The sequence below is a fragment of the Staurois parvus genome, unplaced genomic scaffold (genome assembly GCF_062004578.1).
Source record: "Staurois parvus isolate SC_StPar_1 unplaced genomic scaffold, SC_StPar_1.0 ptg001133l, whole genome shotgun sequence".
Lineage (NCBI taxonomy): Eukaryota > Metazoa > Chordata > Amphibia > Anura > Ranidae > Staurois > Staurois parvus.
In genome coordinates, this window is record NW_028318929.1 from 3,374,082 (window position 1) to 3,398,070 (window position 23,989).

The 23,989-nt window shown below is 44.9% G+C and overlaps 1 protein-coding gene across 2 annotated transcripts in view; it reads left to right on the forward strand.

Annotated features, from left to right (window-relative positions):
• The window catches only part of LOC149439353 (regulator of G protein signaling 3-like), a 135,741-nt gene that overhangs the window by 36,903 nt on the left and 74,849 nt on the right, over positions 1 to 23,989 (forward strand). For both annotated transcript variants that reach the window (XM_089659130.1, XM_089659131.1), the window contains exon 2: positions 9,714 to 10,154. In XM_089659130.1, coding sequence (XP_089515256.1) covers positions 9,714 to 10,154 — 441 coding nt within the window. The remainder of the gene's footprint in view (positions 1 to 9,713; positions 10,155 to 23,989) is intronic.

A 23,989-nucleotide genomic window follows, 5' to 3' on the forward strand; every position in this document is an offset into this window, starting at 1 on the left:
GGGTCCCTCTCCCAATGATCACTAATATAAGGAGCATCCTTCCCACTGACCCACCAGTGTAATGGGGTCCCTCTCCCACTTACCATCAAAGTAAGAGAGCTTTTCACTGACCACCAATGTAAGGGAATGCTTTTCCATGGACCAGCAATGAGAGGGAACACTACTTTTATATTCTGACCACTATTGTTACTGGTTTCCTTTCACTACAATTACTGAAAATAATTTAGTTATTTTTTTTGCCCTGGGTGTCATATAGTTTAAGTATACCTCATTCTTTATTCATTCATGCCATTGTACTGTTGAGCTGTAGCTATAAAAATTATTAGTAGGGGTTCTCTGAGATCTATAAGTTATTTTGAGTATTCCTACATTGAATAAAAAGGTTGAGAAAGGCTATACTGTACTATTGTATATGGACCAGCTGGATTATCTAAAGCAGTCTTTCTCAATCCTTTTTACTCTGGTGGAACTTTTGAAACTATTTTTAGGTCTCAGGGAACCCCTGCTAAAAACCTATTATATCTACAGCTCGGTTCATTGGCATGATCAATAAGGTTTAACTATTTTAAAAGAAAGAATGAAGAATGTGGCATATGGATAGCATTTGCCACCACGAGCAGATCAGTTTCCAACATGCCCCTGCTATATCAGACAAAAAACAATCATCATATAAAATGAATTAATAATGGCCATAAAAGTTATGCAGACTGTGTAAATTGTACTGTCCTCCTACACTGGTGGTCAGTGGGGGACTGTCCCCCTACACTGGTGGTCAATGGGGGACTGTCCTCCTACACTGGTGGTCAGTGGTGGACTGTCCCCCTACACTGGTGGTCAGTGGTGGACTGTCCTCTTACACTGGTGGTCAGTGAAGACGTGACCCTTACATTTGCAGTCAGTGAAGACGTGACCACTTAGATTGTATGTCAGTGTTAAATTTACCCAGGGGGTCATTACAGGTGGAGCACAAATCCGCCACTGCTCAAGGAGCCCCATGCAACCTTTGAGGTTGAAGTTCTATAGAGCCCTGATTGAGACAGGCAATGTTGGTGCCATTTTACAGTCCTTTTCAGCCCATTTAAGGCTTTCAGTACCTCTCTCTTTCACTCCGAGGAAGGGGCAAGGCCCTGAAACATGTCCGTATAGTGGAGGTACTTTACTGCCAAGGTTACAATCTCAGTCCCCTTTTCTGCACCAGCTTGGGACATTTTTGTTGTTTCCTTCCTTTTGGTTCGCCCAGTTTCCACCTCAGAGTAGCCATCTTGGCTTGCAGTATCTCTTAATGTCACCAGCCTAGTGAGAGTGCCTCACCATCTGTTGGCGTGACCTGACATTCTTCTAAATGATTTGTCCCTGATCAAATCACTTCATTGTATGGGCAATTTTATCTTTCTTATTTAATAAAGTGATTTTATCTGCACAATCTACATTTTATCTGCATCCTGTGCACTCAGGTTCTGCTATGGGATTGTAGTGTGCAGATGTGGCCAGGAGAGACTTGCAGCACTGGATGAGAACAAATCATGGATCCGCGGATCAAATGAAGGTAAGCATGCATCTACACAGGGGGTACGGTTAGGTTAGGTCAGGGGAAGGGGGTAAAAATGGTAGGTGCACTTTGTTTTGAAGTGTACTCATCATTTAAGCACACATTTTAGAGGTTAAAAACGTCACATTCGTTAACAATAACAGCAGATTTGCAAAGGCTCCAGACTAAACAAAAATGGCAGTGCCAGGAGTAGGGGGGCAAATGTAAAAGGGTCTGAAGTTAAGGATCCTCTTTAAGGGCCCATTCACACTATGTGCTAGCATTAGAGCTGCAAGTAACGATTATTTTCATAATCGATTATTTCGCTGATTATTGTTTCGATTAATCAGATAAAAACCTCAAGAAAGGTTTAGTTATAATGTAAAGTTTAAAAAAATGACAATTTATTCTTGATTATCTATATACATTGGTAAATACAAAAAAACAGCTTTATGGTTAGGGAACAAAATATCTATTCCATTCTTGAGAATTACAGACAGAAGAGATATACTGTATATACTTTTCGAGGTTGAATCTGGTACATATCAGACTCGGAGATCAAAATTTTTATTGAAAGAAAATGTTTTGAAAGACCTAAAATGCAGTTTTGCAGATTTTCAGACAAGATTGAAATATAATAGTATGCATGACAGGAGACAGGTAGCTGGATACAAGCTATCTGTGCCTGCTGTCAGTTATGATGGCCATACACAAATTAATTGTTCATTTGAAAATTTTTGTTTTTAAAACGTTCATTCAATTTTCTAATCGTTAGCGTGGTAGAATTGACATTTGTTTTCTACCATAGTGACTGGCAAATTCAAAGGAGCAGAATAGAAAACTTTTCTTGATTGAACCAATTTTCGGACAGTGTATGTGGTTTTCTTTCAGAAATTACATTCATTTTAAAGTTGAATATTAAAAGCAAGTAAAAGTTTTGAAAGACATTCATCTATTCATTCAAAGTACAAAGAATGTTCGTACAAATATTCATACGAATATTCTCATCCAAAAAGAAATCAATACGTGTATGGCACTTTATTGTACTTAAACAGCAGATAATCACTACTATAAAGGGTAATTTTTACTGTGAAACAGTAAAAGAAATTTTATATATATATAATATTGCCAAACGTATTGGGCTAGCCATCCAAATTATTGGATTCAGGTGTTCCAATCACCTCAAAATTAAGCACTTAGGCATGCAGACTGCTTCTACAAACGTTTGTGAAAGAATGGGTCGCTCTCAGGAGCTCAGTGAATTCAAGCGTGGTACCGTGATAGGTTGTCACCTGTGCAATAGGTCCATCCTTGAAATTTCCTTCCTACTAAATATTCCACAGTCAGCTGTTAGTGGTATTATAACAAAGTGGTAACAACTAGGAACAACAGCAACTCAGCCACCAAGTGGTAGGCCACGTAAAATGACAGAGCGGGGTCAGCGCATGCTGAGGCGCACAGTGCGCAGAAATTGCCAGCTGTCTGCAGAGTCAATAGCTAAAGACCTCCAAACTTCATGTGGTCTTCAGATTAGCACAACAGCAGTGCATAGAGAGCTTCATGGAATGGGTTTCCATGGCCGAGCAGCTGCATCCAAGCCTTACATCACCAAGTGCAATGCAAAGCGTCGGATGCAGTGGTGTAAAGCACACTGCCACTGGAATCTAGAGCAGTGGAGACGTGTTCTCTGGAGTGACCAATCATGCTTCTCTGTTTGGCAATCCGATGGATGTGTCTGGATTTGTCAGTTGCCAAAAGAACGGTACTTGCCTGACTGCATTGTGCCAAGTGTAAAGTTTAGTGGAGGGGGGATTATGGTGTGGGGTTGTTTTTCAGGGGTTGGGCTTGGCCCCCTAGTTCCAGTGAAGGGAACTCTTAAGGCGTTAACATATCGAGACATTTTGAACAATTTCATGCTCCCAATTTTGTTGAAACAGTTTGGGGATGTCCCCTTCCTTTTCCAATATGATTGCGCACCAGTGCACAACGCAAGGTCCATAAAGACATGGATGAGCCAGTTTGGGGTGAAAGAACTTGACTGCCCTGACCTCAACCCGATAGAACACCTTTGGGATGAATTAGAGTGGAGACTGCGAGCCAGGCCTTCTCATCCGACATCAGTACCTGACCTCACAAATGTGCTTCTGGAAGAATGGTCAAACCTTCCCATAGACACCCTCCTAAACCTTGTTGACGGCCTTCCCAGAAGAGTTGAAGCTGTTATAACTGCAAAGGGCGGGGCCAACTCAATATTGAGCCCTACGGACTAAGACTGGGATGCCATTTAAGTTCATGTGCACATGTAAGTCCTTGGGCAAGCGTCCCAATACTTTTGGCAATATAGTGTATTTACAATATACCCAGAAGTTGGATATACCAGGTATATGAAGACATGAAGGGTGGAGGGGTGATATAAATATTTTATCTTGTTATATTGAAGTAGTACTAAAGGCTGTTTTTTGGCATAGTATAGAGTGCCCCTATATCAAGGTAAAAAAAAACTTCTGCCTTTATCACTTACTTCTCCTGGCCAGGACTACATGTTCCATGAGGCATTGCCCCTCACACATTCATATTCACAAGTTCTCAAGCACTTACTGACATGTGTGAATGGTGTATTGATATAAAAATCACGGCTTGAACTATCTTGCTTTGCATGTAATGAGTCTATCTCATATATTAGTTTCACCTTTTAGGTTGCATTACTGAAATAAATGAACTTTTGCACGATATTCTAATTTTTCGAGTTTCACCTGTAGATGGACGTGTCTTTTTTTAACGAGACTAACTATATGTGCCTTGTGTTGGAAAAACACAAGGCCCCACCCCACCGTCGGCACAGCACAGCGTCTACTAGCCCACACGCTAGTGGAAAGTTTTAGTGAGCGGCCAATGTGACCGCCTCTTAGCAGGAAATTCTAATTACGGTATGATCCCTGTAACGCACATAATCACTAGAGAGAGTCTAGGATATGAAATAAAATTTTCAAAATATGGAACAGTAAACAAATGAAAACCGTGAGTCATGCTAAAAGTGACCCGCGGCTAAATGTTTTAATATTAAATAAATATACTTCATTAAAATACACATTTTTCTGTTAACTCATCCATCATCAGGGGTAAGTATGAGATGTTACGGTATCATGCTCCTGACATTATAATACAGGGACGTCCCCTTGGCTTTTTCACCTTACATGCAAAGAAACATTTCCTTCTCTTTTTGTATTGCTGTCATCAGCCTCCCATATTCACACAGGTGCCTTGTATACCCTCCTTCTGTATATTTCCCGCACACACCTGTCAGTTTCACCTGTCCTGTATCCCTCTGTCTCCACGCCCTGTGCTTTGTTTGGCATCTCTTGTGTTGTCATTGCTGCGCACGTGTACAAACACTCGAATGTTGACACATCTGACGGGACCATTTCATAACAGGTGATATCAAATTTTCCTAGATAATGTGATTAGCTGACAGTAAACAGACTGTTGTGTGCGGTGTACTAAGGCACCCATGCAGTGGGCTTTAACACCATGCTGCCACATGTAGGTCCTGGTCACTGTTTGTTATCTGGAGCTGGTAGGACGGTCTCAGGATCATGGGAGTGATGTGACAGCCAATTACTGTGACCGCATGATTAGGAGCTCGCCTTCCAGCCTAAAGGGTTAAAAAAACATGGTATAATTGGTAATCATATATGTACATGGGAGGATACCAATTTGCTCATTAAAGCTGAATTCCAGTATAAGCAAATATTATCGAAATACAAGACACATGCCTATTGTTATCTGCGGCTTGGTGTGCTTTGTGTATTTTATTTATGACAGGTACTTATATAGCTCCTTCAATTTACATTGGGCTTTACATATGTTTATTGTACATTCATATCAGTACTTAACCCTCAAGGGGCGTACAATCTAAGGTCCCTAACTCAGATTCATACATACACATACTAGGGCCAATTTAGACAGGAGCCAATTAACCTACCAGAATGTCTTTTGAGTTTGGGAGGAAACCGGAGTACCCGGAGGAAACCCACGCAGGCACAGAGAGAACATGCAAACTCCAGGCAGGTGGTGCCGTGGTTGGGATTTGAACCAACGACCCTAGTACTGCCAGGCAGAAGTGCTAACCATTTAGCCACTGTGCTGCCCTCTTCCAGAGCTGTGCAGTAATCCATTGTGAAACCTTTCTCTCCTGTATTAACCCCTTCACGCCAGCGCCTCCCGGCCCTTAAAGGGGTTTCTGACGCCGGGAGGTGGGGTGAGATTTAGGGTCATGTGTCCGCCGTGATTGGCTGTCACTGCAGTTATATGATCAGAAAGGTCCCAATCGCAAGGAGAGATTGGGACCTTTCCGTTGGACACTGACACGTGCTGGGCGCGCACTTTCAGCACGTTTGTTTACAAATAGTACACAAATATGCGGCCGCTCAGCATCAAGGCCCAGCTGCCGAGAGGCTGCATATTTGGCGTGAAGAGGTTAGTCCCGGTTCACATATATGCGGCCGTGCCGGCCGCGTTTTGCATGGACACGAGAACCCATTCATTTGAATGGACTTTCGTGCCCCATGACATGCAGGGAAGAAGTCCCTGCATTTCGTCCGAAAACGCAGCCCACACGGGAACCTCGGTTCCCAGTACGGTTGCGTTTTCCAGTACGTGCGGCGTGCTTTTTTTTTTTTTTCCTTACAAACAGTTTTTTTCGCTCTCTGCAAGGAGAGAGAGAGAGATACAATGTATCTCTCTCCTTCATTCAGAGAGAAAAAAAAAACAGACTGATCACTGTGATAGCCAGTCAGAGGCTATCACAGCGATCACGTGACCCAAAATCAGGAGACCCAGATCCCAATCGTTAGAACCGGACCCAGGGCTCTCAGTGACATCTTAGTCTTTGTGTTGGGAGTGCGCTGTGCGGCGCGCTCCCAGCACAAAGACAGGTATGGAAATATGCGGCCCCACAGAAAAAAGCCCAGTTCTGTGAGGCCGCATATTTGTGTGACATCGGTGTCAAGGGGTTAAACTACATACTTGTTGGTAGATCTAAAAGAGCTTGTATATTCACATGTGTGGTTAACTTGAAAGTAGATGTAAACCCAAGCACTAAAATATCACGCTCTACCATGTTAATGAATTTCCAAAAGCTTTTAATAATTTGAAATCTGAAGTTTTTAATTGAAAGAATACTTGATGATTCTAAGGTCTTTTTTCGGGCACTTCCTGTTATGGGATGACAGCGTCTGCTAGTTGTGCTCTACAGTTGTCACCCCCCACCCCTGGTGGTCACCACAAGCAGCCATGGTGATACATATTGTGATGGAATGGTCCTCTGTTGTCAGACGGCTGGTCAAGAGCAATGATGTGCAGCCAACCCTGTAGCAAATACATAGTAGATAGGAAATGACTGAGAGAGCATGAAAGAGATCAGCAACACTGAAATAATATTATGGAAGAAAAATAGGGGGAAAAGATTGTATTTTTTGCAAAAGAACAGAAATTGTATATCATACACAATGTGTTAGGTTATTGTTGGGACCTTTCAGTTGGACACCAACGCGTGCTGGGTGCGCGTGGCCAGGTTTACAACAGTACTTCTCTGTGGAGCCATCTGAATTTTAGGCTGTACCCAAGCCTTGACTTTTCCTCAAGTCAAGATTAAGCTCCATCCCTTCTGGTACTAAACCTCTGTCTTTCATCCAAGTTTTCATATTTCAGAGCATTAACTGCTTGTCAAGGCTCTGAAATTATAAGGGACTGGGCTCCTGGGGAAGGACTTGAATGACCACTCAGAGTGAGCCTGGTGTCAGTCCATCATGCAGATAGAATATTTGTTCCAGGGGATGAACCTTGGGCGCTCCTCATTCATATTGTCCCTGAGTGCTGATGTGAGCCTGAGCACCCTGAGGTGTACGACTCTTGAGACTTCAGATGTTAAGTGACCCGGCTGTGAAGTTAAAAGAAATGTCCCACCTTCCCTCCTTTCTCTCGCTTTTCCCTCAACTTCTTTGGCCCTTCCTTTTCTTCTCTATTTTCTTTCCCTTCCTCCTACTTAGCCTCATGAGAACGAACATTTATTTCACATTTGGTGCATCGTCTTCCTGAAGGTGTTAAGTGTCTATGGACTCTGCCTCAAAGTAGCATTTTCCAATTTTATTTTTTCCAAGGGAACCGTCTTTTTCATATATGATCCATACCAGCTGATGTCTACTATCCAAGACCTTTGCTGAGACCTCCGTGACATACCTACTGACTACATCTACCAACCTACTTGGTTTGTGTCCTCCTTTTAGGAATTACACTGAATGGATACTATATGTTCCCTTTTTCTTGAATTATTTGGGTTCATGAACTTTTAGCCTTTGGTTGTTTCCTTCCCGTTGCTCTTCTATATGCAAGTCATCAGGCTACTGTGGATTGACTTTGTACATCAGCTACTGTACTCGATCCTTTTTTGGAAAATCCTCGATGAGGCTTTCTCTTCTCTAATGTCTGTTTCTTGCAAACTTCAAGCGGGCTTTTATGTGTTTTGCACTGAGGAGAGGCTTTTCCGTCTAGCCTATCTGCCATAAATCCCAGATCGGTGGAGGGCTGCAGTGATGGTTGTCCTTCTGGAACTTTGTCCCATCTCCACAAAGGATCTCTGGAGCTCAGTCAGGGTGACCATCGGGTTCTTGGTGAACTCTCTTACTAAGGCCCTTAATCCCTGATTGCTCCATTTGGCCAGGTGGCCAGCTTTAGGGAGAGTCCTGGTTGTGCCAAACAGTTCCTTTTGACCTCATGGCTTTTGTTCTGTTACAGTATGCATTGTGAGCTGTGAGGCCTTTTATAGAGACATGTGTGCCTTTCCAAATCATGTCCAATCAATTTAATTTACCACAGGTGGACTCCATTCAAGGTGTAGAAACATCCCAGCAATGATCAAGAGCAATGGAAGGCATCTGAGCTAAAATTTCAAGTGTTGTTGCAAATGTTCTGATTGCTTTGTTCAATGTGATATTTAATTTGTTTATTTTTAATAACAGACATTTCTAAAATTCTGTTTTCACTTTGTCATTATGGGGTACTGAGTTTAGATTAATGAGAAAAAAAATGAATTTAAACAACTGCAGTATCAGGCTGCAACATAAAATTGAAAAATGTGAAGAGGGTCTAAATACTTTCTGAATGCACTGTACAAGATGAAGGCCAGGGGTAGGACTAGACACCATGAGGGGGCTTAATCGCAGCATAGAGGACGTTAAGGATCATGTACACCCTGAACCTTGGTACTGGCATTTCAGTACTATTGATACCTTAGACCAGCCTTTCTTCAACCAGAGTTGCATGGAACCCAAGGTTTCCTTCAGAAGTTGTTAGGAAATTCTGTAGCAATGTACAATTTTTGCCTCTCAGATAAGTGACCACTGACATCACTGATCTTTTTAGCTGTCTGTAAGAGGGGGATTCTTCCCATTGACCATCATGCTAAGGCACCATAAGCCGTATATACTGTATAGCCATTATTAGCAGGGATTCCCTGTGATTGGAAAGTCAATTCAAGGGTTCCTCCATGTTAAAATGTTTGATAAAGCTGTCTTAGAACACTTTTAAGGCTACGCTAGGTTCATTGTAACCTCCAACTGCCTGATATGTTCTCTTTGTGAGCTACTATGCCATAGACACAGAGTTTATAACTTTATAGTGTAACTGTGTCCATTGGATAGTAGCTCACAAAGAGAACATATCAGGCAGCTGGAGGTTACAATACGTTCATATGATGATCAATGGGAAGAATTCTCCTTACATGTGTGGTCATTGGAAAGAATCCCCCTCCTACTGAAAGCAAAAAAGATCAGTGATGCAGTGGTCACTTATCTGAGAGGCAGAAATTGTATATTGTTCAAGGAATTCTTAACAACCTTTGAAGGAACCCTTGGGTTCCACGCAACCCTTGTTGAAGAAAGGCTGGACTAAGGTACCAACAGTGCTGAAATGCAGGTACCTTGGCCCAGATAGTACATGGATCCTTAACATCTACCATGTTGAGATTAAGCCTCCTCCTGATGTCTAGTCCTACCCCTGTCATTCATCTTTTTTAAACAGTGGTGACTACACTTTCTCTTTGGACATCAGAGAACTTCAAGGAACATTTTTTTACATGCAGTGTTTCATGACTGCAAAAGAATTTTAATAATCTCTTCTTACTCCACAGATGCTCCATGTGTTTAACCCGCTTCGCAAATCTGGCAGTGACACCTGCCTTTCACCTGATAACCCTCAACATTGGAAACGTGTAGCAATCCGAAGACCCCCTCCTGCTGACATCCCTGACTCATCCTCCCAAAAAGGTCCCGCTTTACCCGTCCCGGAAGTGCGGGTGGAACGTTCCTTTAGTGCCGGTAACTTGGTTTGTGATAGTGATGAAGAGGAAGGGGCGGATGGAAGAACTCTGGGGGTGCCCGGATCCATGTGGAGGACACGGAGTGAATCTCATTTAGACACGGGAGGCAGGGCAGAGCCTCTGGGGGAAAAGAACAAGTCTAGCAGTGGATGGAGCCTACCGTCACCGAAGACCTTGAGGAAGAAGAGAAAGGCAGCAAAAGTTACAGCAGCAAAACAAAATCTTCTTTCGTTTTTTATGGGATCCTTTAAGGTAAGTTTAGGGGTGAGATGAGCCTTTATGCTGTTTGAGAAGGAAGTAGAAACCAAAAAGTTGTTTCCTTTGAAGGGTGACCCAGACAGAAGGGAGCTATGAATCTGTCCTCCTGCATTGTGATAGAAAATGAAGGGGGCTATGAGTCTGTCCTCCTTCTGCAGGGTGATACAGAAAGAAGGGAGCTATGAGTCTGTCCTCCTCCTGCAGGATGATACAGACAGAAGGGAGTTATGAATCTGTCCTCCTCCTGCAGGGTGATACAGAAAGAAGGGAGCTATGAGTCTGTCCTCCTGCAGGGTGACATGGACAGAAGGGAGTTATGAGTCTGTCCTCCTCCTGCAGGATGATACAGACAGAAGGGAGCTATGAGTCTGTCCTCCTGCAGGATGATACAGACAGAAGGGAGCTATGAGTCTGTCCTCCTCCTGCAGGGTGATACAGAAAGAAGGGAGCTATGAGTCTGTCCTCCTGCAGGGTGACATGGACAGAAGGGAGCTATGAGTCTGTCCTCCTCCTTCAGGGTGATGCAGACAGAAGGGAGCTATGAGTCTGTCCTCCTCTTGCAGGGTGCCACGGACAGAAGGGAGCTATGAGTCTTTCCTCCTTCTGAGTCTGTCACTCCTCCTGCAGGGTGACACAGAAGGGAGCTATGTGCCTGTCCTCCTCCTGCAGGGTGATAAAGACAGAAGGGAGCTATGAGTCTGTCCTCCTCCTGCAGGGTGACATGGACAGAAGGAAGTTTTGAGTCTATTTTCCTCATGCAGGGTGATGCATAAAGAAGGGAGCTATGAGTCTGTCCTCCTGCAGGGTGACATGGACAGAAGGGAGCTATGAGTCTGTCCTCCTGCAGGGTGATACAGACAGAAGGGAACTGAGTCTGTCCTCCTCCTGCAGGGTGACAGAAGGGAGATATGAGCCTGTCCTCCTCCTGCAGGGTGATACAGAAGGGAGCTATGAGTCTGTCCTCCTCCTGCAGGGTGACAGAAGGGAGATATGAGCCTGTCCTCCTCCTGCATGGTGATACAGACAGAAGGGAACTATGAGTCTGTCCTCCTCCTGCAGGGCGTTACAGACAGAAGGGAGCTATGAGTCTGTCCTTCTCCTGCAGGGTGACAGAAGGGAGATATGAGTCTGTCCTCCTCCTGCAGGGTGATACAGAAAGAAGGGAGCTATGGGTCTGTCCTCCTCCTGCAGGGCGTTACAGACAGAAGGGAGCTATGAGTCTGTCCTCCTCCTGCAGGGTGACAGAAGGGAGATATGAGTCTGTCCTCCTCCTGCAGGGTGACAGAAGGGAGATATGAGTCTGTCCTCCTCCTGCAGGGTGATACAGACAGAAGGGAGATATGAGTCTGTCCTCCTCCTGCAGGGTGATACAGACAGAAGGGAGCTATGAGTCTGTCCTCCTCCTGCCGGTAGAAATAGAGGAGATTGATTTATCTCTTTCTTGGAGGATGAAGGTAATATCTTTGCCCTCTATGAGAACATCTCATATATTATCTGAGATGCTGTTTATTCAGTGCATGCTAATGATAATCGGGGTATTAGCATTCTATTTACTTTGACTGTCAGAATTACTCTATGAATACAGTATATACTGTATACAATAGGTCTAGAGAATGAAGGGACACGTGTGTTTAATCTGAATGGTTTAAATCCACATATTGCTGATATAACTGTTCCTATGTGTATTTTAAGAGTGACAGAGACGGATTTCTGAGGACAGAAATAGCACAGGTGCCTTAAGCCATACACAATGTTAGTGAGCCCAGAGGCAGGAATGGGTATGGGTGCGGTGATTGGTGGCATATTTTCCAGTTCAACCACAATCCTGACATTGTTTCTCCGCAGAAGGAGGAGGAAGGTTGGGGAGAAGTTACTGAACAGATTCAACTGTAAAAAATAACAAAAGAAAAAAAAAATTACAGATGTATTTTTCTGACAACACAAAGTAAAAGAGATAAAGAACTCTAATGGTAAAACAAGGCGCTTGCAGATAAATCGAGCGGCTATTCCTAACTTTCATGTTTTTTAAACATTTTGCGCATGAGTGACCTGGCCTGGGTCTTGCCCTTGCTCTTGATGTTTTTTTGGGGAAATTACGCATACAGATTGTGCATCATGGTTCCCCCCCCCCCCCCCAGAGTTGTCACAGACAAGGCTACACTCCCAAGCCAACAGTCCTGGAGATGGCTAGTAGAATTCTTGTTAGAGCTAAGGGCTCTCCTGTCTCGAATCTTCTAGAGAATGCAGCAGTGCATTCATTTTTATGGGCTGCCCTACACACAGCAAAGAAGCCACTCATTTTTATGCTTGCAATACTGTGCGTCTTGCAGATCTTGGGGTGCCATTAACAATAAGGGAAAAGGCCTTCCTCACATGGAGCGATTACATGCCTGCCTCACATGGAGCGATTACATGCCTGCCCTATGCAGGACCCTGTTTTATCGTCACAGGGAATGATGGGCGTTCTGTGCATCCCCTTTGCCAGCAGTCCCATTGTTGCCTATTCCAGGTATGGATATTTTTACATTGTTTCATTGGTCCAAGCTTGGAGCAATATAACTATATTCTATACCATATATGTAGCATCCCTCTATAACAGTGGCCTCCAAACCTTGGGACACTATTTTTCCATCTGACACCAAAAATGGATTATTATTCTTCCCACTGACACTAATGATAGAGTATTATTTCTCCCACTGACACCAATGATGGGGCCATTATTTCTTCCACTGACCTCAATGATGAGGCACTATTCCTCCCACTGACACCGATGATGGGACACTATTCCTCCTACTGACACCAAGGATGGTGCACCATTCCTCCCACTGACACCAAGGATGGGACACTATTCCTCCCACTGACACCGATGATGGGACACTATTCCTCCTACTGACACCAAGGATGGTGCACCATTCCTCCCACTGACACCAATGATGGGACACTATTCCTCCCACTGACACCAATGATGGGACACTATTCCTCCCACTGACACCGATGATGGGACACTATTCCTCCTACTGACACCAAGGATGGTGCACCATTCCTCCCACTGACATCAATGATGGGGCAGTATGCCTTCCACTGACACCAATGATGGGGCAGTATGCCTTCCACTGACACCAATGATGGGACACTATTCCTCCCACTGACACCAATGATGGGACACTATTCCTCCCACTGACACCAATGATGGGGCACTATTCCTCCCACTGACACCAATGATGGGGGCACTATTCCTCCCACTAATGCCATTGATGGGTGCAGTATTCCTCCCATGAATACCATTGATGGGACACTATTCCTACCATTGACACCAGTGATGGGGCTCTATTCCTCCCACTGACACCAAAGATGAAGCACTATTACTCCAACTGACACCAACAATGGGGGCACTATTCCTCCCACTAACACCAATGATGGGGGCACTGTTCCTCCCGCTGACCCCCACAATGGGGCACTGTTCCTCCCGCTGACCCCCACGATGGGGCACTGTTCCTCCCGCTGACCCCAATGATGGGGCACTGTTCCTATCACTGACACCAATGATGGGGCACTATTCCTCCCATTGACACCAAAGTTGAGACACTAATCCTCCCACTGACATCAACAATGGGACACTATTCCTCCCACTGACACCAATGATGAGGCACTATTCCTCCCACTGACACCAATGATGGGGCACTATTCCTCCTCTTAACCACAGTGGTGCTGTGTAATTTTTTTTTACTCACACTGACCACCAAGCCTGAGGCATTCTTAAGGATCGATAGGGTCAGCCACCTGATTACAGGAATTCCCCTCCTCTGGAAAATGGTAATCTTTCCAGGTTCTGCAGGCTTAAAGGCTCCGTAAAGAAGCCATAAGAAAATTGCCCATAGTGTAGTATTGCCAAAAATGTAAATGTATTTAAATCCAGAAAAAATTGACAGATGACCATAAACAAGGTTCACTGACCATTAGTTAAGATGGCCGCCGGACCAGCACGTGGCTCCGACGGCGTGACGTCACAGAGTGTTGATTTCCTTATGCCTTTTGTGCCAAGCATGTCTTCAGAGGAAAATCAACACAGTTATGACTAGTGTAGCTGGATTTATATATGCTCGGCACATGCGATACTGCCATTTTGCAGAAGGACGGCTAGTGCGCATGCACACTAGTCATAGCTGTGTTGATTTTCCTCTGAAGACATACTTTGCATGAAAGGCCTAAGGAAATCAACACGCTGTGACGTCACGCCGTCGGAGCCACGTGCTGGTGCGGCGGCATTCTTAACTAATGGTCAGTGCACACCTTGTTTATGGTCATCTGTCAATTTTTTCTGGATTTAAATACATTTACATTTTTGGCAATACTACACTATGGGCACTTTTCTTATGGCTTCTTTACGGAGCCTTTAAGCCTGCAGAACCTGGGAAGATTACCATTATCCAGAGAAGGGGAATTCCTGTAATCAGGTGGCTGACCCTATCGATCCGTAAGGAGACCTCTGGAGCAGACATCATCCATTCACTGCAGAGCTGCCCATTATCAGATGGATGTTCCATATACATACATCACTAGTTTCTGAGACGGATACATTAATGCGCATAATCTATGCGCTTCTGGTAAGCGCACAATCCTATCATTCTTTCGGAGCACCGATATAGAAGAGATTGACATTGGCACACTTCTGGATTTATTATACTTTTATAGACTGATTCATATCAAGTTTTATTGTGATCTTACCTTTATTCATCTTAGTTCTGCACTTTATTATTTACTGTATATTTGAGGTTTTGTTTGGTAACCTGAGTGTATCAGCTGCTATAATAGAGAGCGCTCACTACCATTATATTTTTAAAGTCTGAGGCATTATCTACTCCCGCTGACCATAGTCTGGCCCCGCTAAAGTCTAAAGGACAGTAAACTGGCCCCTTGTTTAGAGAGTTTGAAGACCCCCTTCTGTACAAGCTGGAAATCCCTGTATTAGACACCAGTACTACATTTGCATCCATGTCCTATACTGAGCGGCTGCCCTGCAGCATTGTGAACAAAGGAGGTCACACACTTGGCACAGGCACTTATTCATTGATTATTTTCCATTTTCTCAATGATTGCAAGGCATTCTCTGATTGGACAAAGTGAAAATCACGATGATGTTACCTTTCCGCCTCTCTACCGCATCCAGTCAGAAATTGCTTTGCATTTATTGGGAGAATGCAAGGTGTCCTATACTGAGCGGCTGCCCTGCAGCATTGTGAACAAAGGAGGTCACACACTTGGCACAGGCACTTATTCATTGATTATTTTCCATTTTCTCTGATTGCAAGGCATTCTCTGATTGGACAAAGTGAAAATCACGATGACGTTACCTTCCCGCCTCTCTACCTCATCCAGTCAGAAATTGCTTTGCATTTATTGGGAGAATGCAAGGTTTTCCCTAAATGGCGCCTGTACTTGGTGAACCACCTTCTGTGTTTAGTAAACAGCATGGCAGCCACTCAGCATGGGACCCAGAAGCTATTGGAGATCGCTGTAGTAGGTGTGTAGGGAGGTTTGCCTACTACAGCGATCTCAAGCTTCTAGAGGATCCCACAGGTATGGTATATACATACATAGTTACATCGCTCCAAGCTGGACCAATATAACTATGTTAAAAATTTCTAAATCCAGAATTCTTTTTTTACAAAACAGTGTTACCACGCTGGAAAAACTAAGAGAAATGGATGGGCTAAGATATCCTACCTGGAGAGAACGCTGCTTCAGGCTCCTTTTATTCCTGATCACAAGACCAGAATGCCAGGTTTTATCTAACATGACCACAACTGAAGGGGAGTTCCGGAGTTCATGTTCTTCAGAGAGATTACATGGCCCACTGCTTAGGCCTTCGAGTATGTAACAGGCACTGGAAGGAGAACGGGGCAGCATTTTCTCCAGGAATGGGGAATACACTGTATCTGTCCATTCCAGTAAAATGTGTAGCTAAGCTTTAAAGTGGGCCTGCACGTTGTCTTTTTAGGGACCAGCAACAGGTTCAGTTTAATGTTAGCTCCTGCAGCGGCCTGTCCCCTGGAGGTCAGCAACCCCTCATATTTCTCATAGGGGATGATTAACATTTGAGTATAGATCTACTAAGTTGCAGACAGATACAAAAAGCTGCTGTGTTGGGCTACTTTCACACTGCTCCATTGCAAACCTGCGATAAAATCACATATGCGTTTTTGCCGCAATTCTGGTGGGTTTTGCAAAAAGGACATTTGACTCAAAAAATGCACCAAAACCACAACCAGGGGGCACGTTTTTGATGCTGTTTTCATTCATTTCAATGGGGAGGTGCGTTTTTGGTGCAGTTTTTATATGGCACCATAAATAGAGCTTGCGGGACTTTGAAAAAGGCAATGTACCCGCAACTGTCCAGTGTTATGAATTCCATAGGTTTTAATTATTATGATTATTATACAGGATTTATATAGTGACAACAGTTTGCTCAGCGCTTTACAATATAACCGGAGACAATACAGCAACAATACAATTCAATACAAGAGGGTTAGGGGTTCCCTGCTCCTTGGAGCTTACAATCTAAGAGGGAGAGGCTGGTGGTACAAAAGGTAATAACTGTGGGGGGATGGACTGATTGGAGGAATAGAAGATTCGGTTATTAGCTGAAGGCGGAAGAGTGGGCAGAGTAGGCGATAGTCTGATAGATATGGGTAGAGAGTTCCAGAAGATGGGGGGAGGCTCTGGAGAAGCCCTGGACGAGCATGGGAGGAAGAGTCAAGGGAGCTAGAGAGCAGGAGGTCATGGGAGGAGTGGAGAGTACGATTTGGCTGATATTTGGAGACAAGATCGGTGATGTAATTTGGGGTAGAGTTATAAATGGCTTTATGTATTATTGTTAATGTTTTGAATTTTATTTGTTGCGCAGTGGGAAACCAGTGGAGGGATTGGCAGAGAGGGGTGGCAGATACAGAACGGTTAGTAAGGTGGATGAGTCTGGCAGCTGCATTCATGATAGACTGAAGAGGAGATAGCCTGCTATTAAGTAGGCCAATGAGGAAGGCCGAGCCACTAGTGGATCTCCTGGCTGCCACCAAGGAGTCAAACTCCCTTGGGGAGTTGCAGATCAACCCCCAACTGACTGCTGAGCAACAAACTGGGCTGTCTGAGGTGCTGGAGCCCCATCAGGATAATGGTCATGTGTTTTTCTTCTGCTTTTTGTCAAAAACGGAGGAAAAATTGATCAGTGTGAAAACAGCTTTACTTTTGCCACCGACCCTGAAAGCATAGGAGTGGGATAGGGGTTATGCCATTGTATCTTGTGTCAGAAGGACTGATGCTACGCTGCTGAAAGACCCCCTTGTACATTGCAACATTGAGGGCTCATTTGTATTTATGCATTGAATAACACATTAAAAACATGAGTTTTAGTGCACATAACCACAAAGACTACGCATTGTAAATGGAAAACAACCCACCTGAATAGCAGCACACCACAACGCACATGCAATGTGAAGGTCAGGTATGATTTTTGGCCCATGGACATGCATTAGCAGCTTGTTCATAATGAATGCCTTACAGCAAAACATAAAGTGTTACTAAACCCCGGACCCTGCATTCACTATATCCGGTCTCCCCGGACCCTGCATTCACTATATCTGGTCTCCCCGGACCCTGCATTCACTATATCTGGTCTCCCCGGACCCTGCATTCACTATATCTGGTCTCCCCGGACCCTGCATTCACTATATCTGGTCTCCCCGGACCCTGCATTCACTATATCTGGTCTACCCAGACCCTGCATTCACTATATCTGGTCTCCCAGGACCCTGCATTCACTATATCCGCTCTCACCGGACCCTGCATTCACTATATCTGGTCTCCCCGGACCCTGCATTCACAATATCTGGTCTCCCAGGACCCTGCATTCACTATATCTGCTCTCACCGGACCCTGCATTCACTATATCTGGTCTCCCCGGACCCTGCATTCACTATATCTGGTCTCCCTGGACCCTGCATTCAGTATATCTGGTCTCCCAGGACCCTACATTCACTATCTGGTCTCCCCAGACCCTGCATTCACTATATCCGCTCTCCCCGGACCCTGCATTCACTATTCACCCTGCATTCAATAAAGTGTTACTAAACCCCGGACCCTGCATTGACTATATCCGGTCTACCTAGACCCTGCATTCACTATATCTGGTCTCCCCGGACCCTGCATTCACTATATCTGGTCTCCCAGGACCCTGCATTCACTATATCCGCTCTCCCTGGACCCTGCATTCAGTATATCTGGTCTCCCCGGACCCTGCATTCAGTATATCTGGTCTCCCCAGACCCTGCATTCACTATATCTGGTCTCCCCGGACCCTGCATTCACTATATCTGGTCTCCCCGGACCCTGCATTCAGTATATCTGGTCTCCCCGGACCCTGCATTCAGTATATCTGGTCTCCCCAGACCCTGTATTCTCTGTATCTGATCTCCCTGGACCCTGCATTCACTATATCTGGTCTCCCCGGACCCTGCATTCAGTATATCTGGTCTCCCCAGACCCTGTATTCACTGTATCTGGTTTCCCTGGACCCTGCATTCACTATATCCGCTCTCCCCGGACCCTGCATTCACTATATCTGGTCTCCTCGGACCCTGCATTCAGTATATCTGGTCTCCCAGGACCCTACATTCACTATCTGGTCTCCCCAGATCCTGCATTCACTATATCCGCTCTCCCCGGACCCTGCATTCAGTATATTTGGTCTCCCCGGACCCTGCATTCAGTATATCTGGTCTCCCCGGACCCTGCATTCAGTATATCTGGTCTCCCCGGACCCTGCATTCACTATATCTGGTCTCCCCGGACCCTGCATTCACTATATCTGGTCTCCCCGGACTCTGCATTCACTATATCCGCTCTCCCCGGACCCTGCATTCACTATATCTGGTCTCCCCGGACCCTGCATTCAGTATATCTGGTCTCCCACAGTACACACAACATGCAAATGCAATCATTTATTACATATAAACTGCTAAATAACTTTACTCAGCAGTTAGAGCAGTCTTGTGACTTCTAGCAGTGTCCAGCCGAGCACATGTTAAAGCTTGTAGGAGGAGCACTCTCCCAAGAAGAAAAAAAAAAAAAAACCTCTCTAGCAATACACACCAAACTGAGCATGTGCAGAGTGACTCCACACGATATGTCTTATCAGGAGATAAGAGGAGAGCACTGAAAGAAGGGGAGGATCAGAGAAGACAGGATCAAACAGCGATTTTACACAATGCAGAGGATTAACCCCTTAGTTTCCACATCGAGTATATCAAGCATGCTTTACTGTATATACAGACTGATTGTACTTTTGTGGGTTTATTTAGTAACACTTTAAAGCAGAACTTTATCCATATCAATATGATAAAAAATAATGTTCTTTAGCAAGGAACATACATTCCACAATAATAATTATACCACCAAAATTGGTGTGTGCTGTGAATTGCCTCTAGCATTGCTCCTGTTTCTTCTTGCCAGGGGGCTACCATTTTGCTGAAGCCCAGAGCCCTGAGCAGCAGTAAATCTTTAGGCTGTCAGCAGATTGGCCTCTAGTGGCTCTGATTTTCATCATGGGACAAATAATAGAGCGCAACTGAGCATCCAAGCCTTACATCACCAAGTGCAATGCAAAGCGGCGGATGCAGTGGTGTAAAGCACGCCGCCACTGGACTCTAGAGCAGTGGAGACATGTTCTCTGGAGTGACCAATCACACTTCTCTGTCTGGCAATCCGATGGACTTGTCTGGGTTTGGCGGTTACTTTCCTGACTGCATTGTGCCAAGTGTAAAGTTTGGTGAAGGGAGGATTATGGTGTGGGGTTGTTTTTCAGGGGTTGGGCTTGGCCCCCTAGTTCCAGTGAAGGGAACTCTTAAGGTGTCAGCATACCAAGACATTCTGGACAATTTCATGCTCTCAACTTTGTGGGAAGAGTTTGGGGATGGCCCCTTCCTGTTCCAACATGACTGCGCACCAGTGCACAAAGCAAGGTCCATAAAGACATGGAGGAGCGAGTTTGGGGTGGAGGAACTTGACTGGCCTGCACAGAGTCCTGACCTCAACCTGATAGAACACCTTTGGGATGAATTAGAGCGGAGACTGTGAGCCAGGCCTCCTCCCCCGACATCAGTGCCTGACCTCACAAATGCACTTCTGGAAGAATGGTCAAACCTTCCCATAGACACCCTCCTAAACCTTGTGGACGGCCTTCCCAGAAGAGTTGAAGCTGTTATAGCTGCAAAGGGCGGGGCCAACTCAATATTGAACCCTACGGACTAAGACTGGGATGCCATTAAAGGTCATGTATGTGTAAAGGCCGACCAATACTTTTGGCAAGCCCTGAGACCTAATTTTTCTCTGCTACTGTTAGGTTACACTTACAGGTCCAGTCCCTCCCCCAGCCTGTGACTGGACAGTGAAAGGAGAAGCAGCAGACTGATGAGTTCATCTCTCTGCCACTCTCCTCTCCTCCTATCAGCATGCTCCTTGTGAGCATATGAGCACCGCAGCACACCTGTTTGGCTGCTTGTGGCCTTCTCCCTCTTCAAGTCTGAGCTCTACTGTACAGGGGATCACAAGAGGCTCTTTTCAGATCAAATTCAGGTGCACTGCTTGCATTTTTAAAAATACACTTCATGTTGTATTAATGAGCTGCAATAATTTGTGAATTTTATATCTGCCTGGGGTTCACTTTTAGGCTTCAGTCACTCCGAATCCGACTTTGAAATCATGTGACCTCACTTAAATTTGCACGATTTTAAAGTCGGATGTCAGTGCTACTTGGAAGACATTTGAGCGACTTCATGCACAGATGTCTATGCAAGTCTCACCGGAACTTGCAAAACGTAGTGCTTGAACTACTTTCAAAATCAGTGCAACTCCAACGGAGACAGGGTCACACCGATGTGACCGGAGACTAAAGTTGAAACGGGGGTCTTTTTTATTTATTTTTTTTGTTGTTGATATGGGTCTCTTCTGTAGATCGTAATGAACGGACCTCGTTTGTAATACATTAAATTACCGAGATAAAATTAAAGTGGTTGTAACCCTCACATATACCCAGTGAAGTGCCTGCCTCAGGTGATACGGAGATTAAACAGGTCCAACTTATGTAGGAGGATATGTTTATCTGTGTCCTCTCATCTCTACAGCTGTTCAAAGTGCAGAATTAATGCAGCTTGTCTGAGCTGTCTGAAAAAAGGGGGCGGAGAGCTGAAATTACACTCAGAGAGCTGATTGAAAGGAAGGCACACACCCTCCTGCACACAGAAACAGAGCTGAGGCTGTCAACTACAGGCTGTGTGCTGGAGCTCCCTCCCCTGTCACCTTTTTTCTCTTGGTGTCAGGAAAACGTGTGAAAAGGGATTCATGCTGATAGCAGAGGAATGGGGCAGCTGACAGAAATAACACTTGGTGCTCTGGATTGAGACAATGACACACTATGGAGGGATATGCTTTGTTCATATTTCATGTCTGTCAAAGTTACAACCACTTTAAAGAATATGTTGACTGTGACATCATGATCCTTTTCTTATTTTGGGTGTACACAAAATTGCTGGTTTTATTTCTATGTAGTGCAATAGCATTCCTGATTGGATACAAATTATTTGGATAGTTTACGTAGGTACTTTTATTACATACAGTATCTCCCAGAAGTGAGTACACCCCTCACATTTTTGTAAATATTTGATTCTATCTTTTCATGTGACAACACGGAAGAAATGACACTTTGCTACAATGTGACGTAGTCAGTGTACAGCTTGTATAACATGTAAATTTGCTGTCCCATTAAAATAACTCAACACACAGCAATTAATGTCTAAACCTCTGGTAACAAAAGTGAGTACACCCCTAAGTGACAATGTCCAAATTGGGCCCAATTAGCCATTTTCCCTCCCTGGTGTCATGTGACTCGTTAGTGTTACAAGGTCTCAGGTGTGAATGGGGAGCAGGTGTGGGAAATTTAGTGTTATCGCTCTCACGCTCTTATACTGGTCACTGGAAGTTCAACATGGCACCTCATGGCAAAGAACTCTCTGAGGATCTGAAAAAAAGAATTGTTGCTCTACATAAAGATGGCCTAGGCTATAAGAAGATTGCCAAGACCCTGAAACTGAGCTGCAGCACGGTGGCCAAGACCATACAACGGTTTAACAGGACAGGTTCTACTCAGAACAGACCTCGCCATGGTCAAACAAAGCAGTTGAGTGCAAAAGCTCAGAGTCATATCCAGAGGTTGTCTTTTGGAAATAGAAATGAGTACTGCCAGCATTGCTGCAGAGGTTGAAGGGGTGGGTCAGCCTGTTAGTGCTCAGACTATACGCCACACACTGCATCAAATTGGTCTGCATGGCTGTCGTCCCAGAAGGAAGCCTCTTCTAAAGATGATGCACAAGAAGAAAGCTTGCAAACAGTTTGCTGAAGACAAGCAGACTAAGGACATGGATTACTGGAATCATGTCCTGTGGTCTGATGACACCAAGATCAAATTATTTGGTTCAGATGGTGTCAAGCGTGTGTGGTGGCAACCATGTGAGGAGTACAAAGACAAGTGTGTGTTGCCTACAGTCAAGCATGGTGGTGGGAGTGTCATGGTCTGGGGCTGCATGAGTGCTGCCGGCACTGGGGAGCTACAGTTCATTGAGGGAACCATGAATGGCAACATGTACTGTGCCATATTGAAGCAGACCATGATCCCCTCCCTTCGGAGACTGGGCTGCAGGGCAGTATTCCTACATGATAACGACCTCAAACACACCTCCAAGATGACCACTGCCTTGCTGAAGAAGCTGAGGGTAAAGGTGATGGACTGGCCAAGCATGTCTCCAGACCTAAACCCTATTGAGCATCTGTGGGGCATCCTCAAACGGAAGGTGGAGGAGCGCAAGGTCTCTAACATCCACCAGCTCCGTGATATCATCATGGAGGAGTGGAAGAGGACTCCAATGGCAACCTGTGAAGCTCTGGTGAACTCCATGCCCAAGAGGGTTAAGGCAGTGCTGGAAAATAATGGTGGCCAATCAATATATTGACACTTTGGGCCCAATTTGGACATTTTTACTTAGGGGTGTACTCACTTTTGTTGCCAGCGGTTTAGACATTAATGGCTGTGTGCAGGGGCTGACTGACAACTTATGGGGCCCCCGGCAATAGGGGATCATGGGGCCCCTGTTTCCTTGCCCACACTCAAAGCACACCCAAAAAAGGCTATAAAAAGGTACCAGGGGCCTTTCATGGGGCCACCTACTGATCCCAGGCCCTCTGGCAGTGCCCGAGTGCTGGAATGGTCAGTCTGCCCCTGGCTGTGTGTTGAATTATTTTGAGGGGACAGCAAATTTACATGTTATACAAGCTGTACACTCACTACGTCACATTGTAGCAAAGTGTCATTTCTTCAGTGTTGTCACATGAAAAGATACAAAAATGTGAGGGATGTACTCACTTCTGGGAGATACTGTAGCTTTGGTAAATCTAAAGATGGTATAGAGACTGTACAACCAGATTGAAACATGTATAGTGACCCTTAGACCTCATTGTTATGTGCTTTGGCCTCTGAAGAGCACCCCATGTAAGACAGGCATTGAGGAGGCATTCACCTTCTCACTGCCTGCTTTAACCCCTTGGAGGCCACACTGGTGCACCACAACAAAGCGACAGAGGGTAAAAGTACTGCTGCGGCATATGTCCAATCCCATCTGCTGCCTCTTTCAGCTAAAAGGGGAGGGGGGTCATTAAAAGCAAGATTCAGCTGTGGGGTTTTACTGCCCCCAACCCCGCGTGTGAACAAACCCTTAGAGGTAGGCACA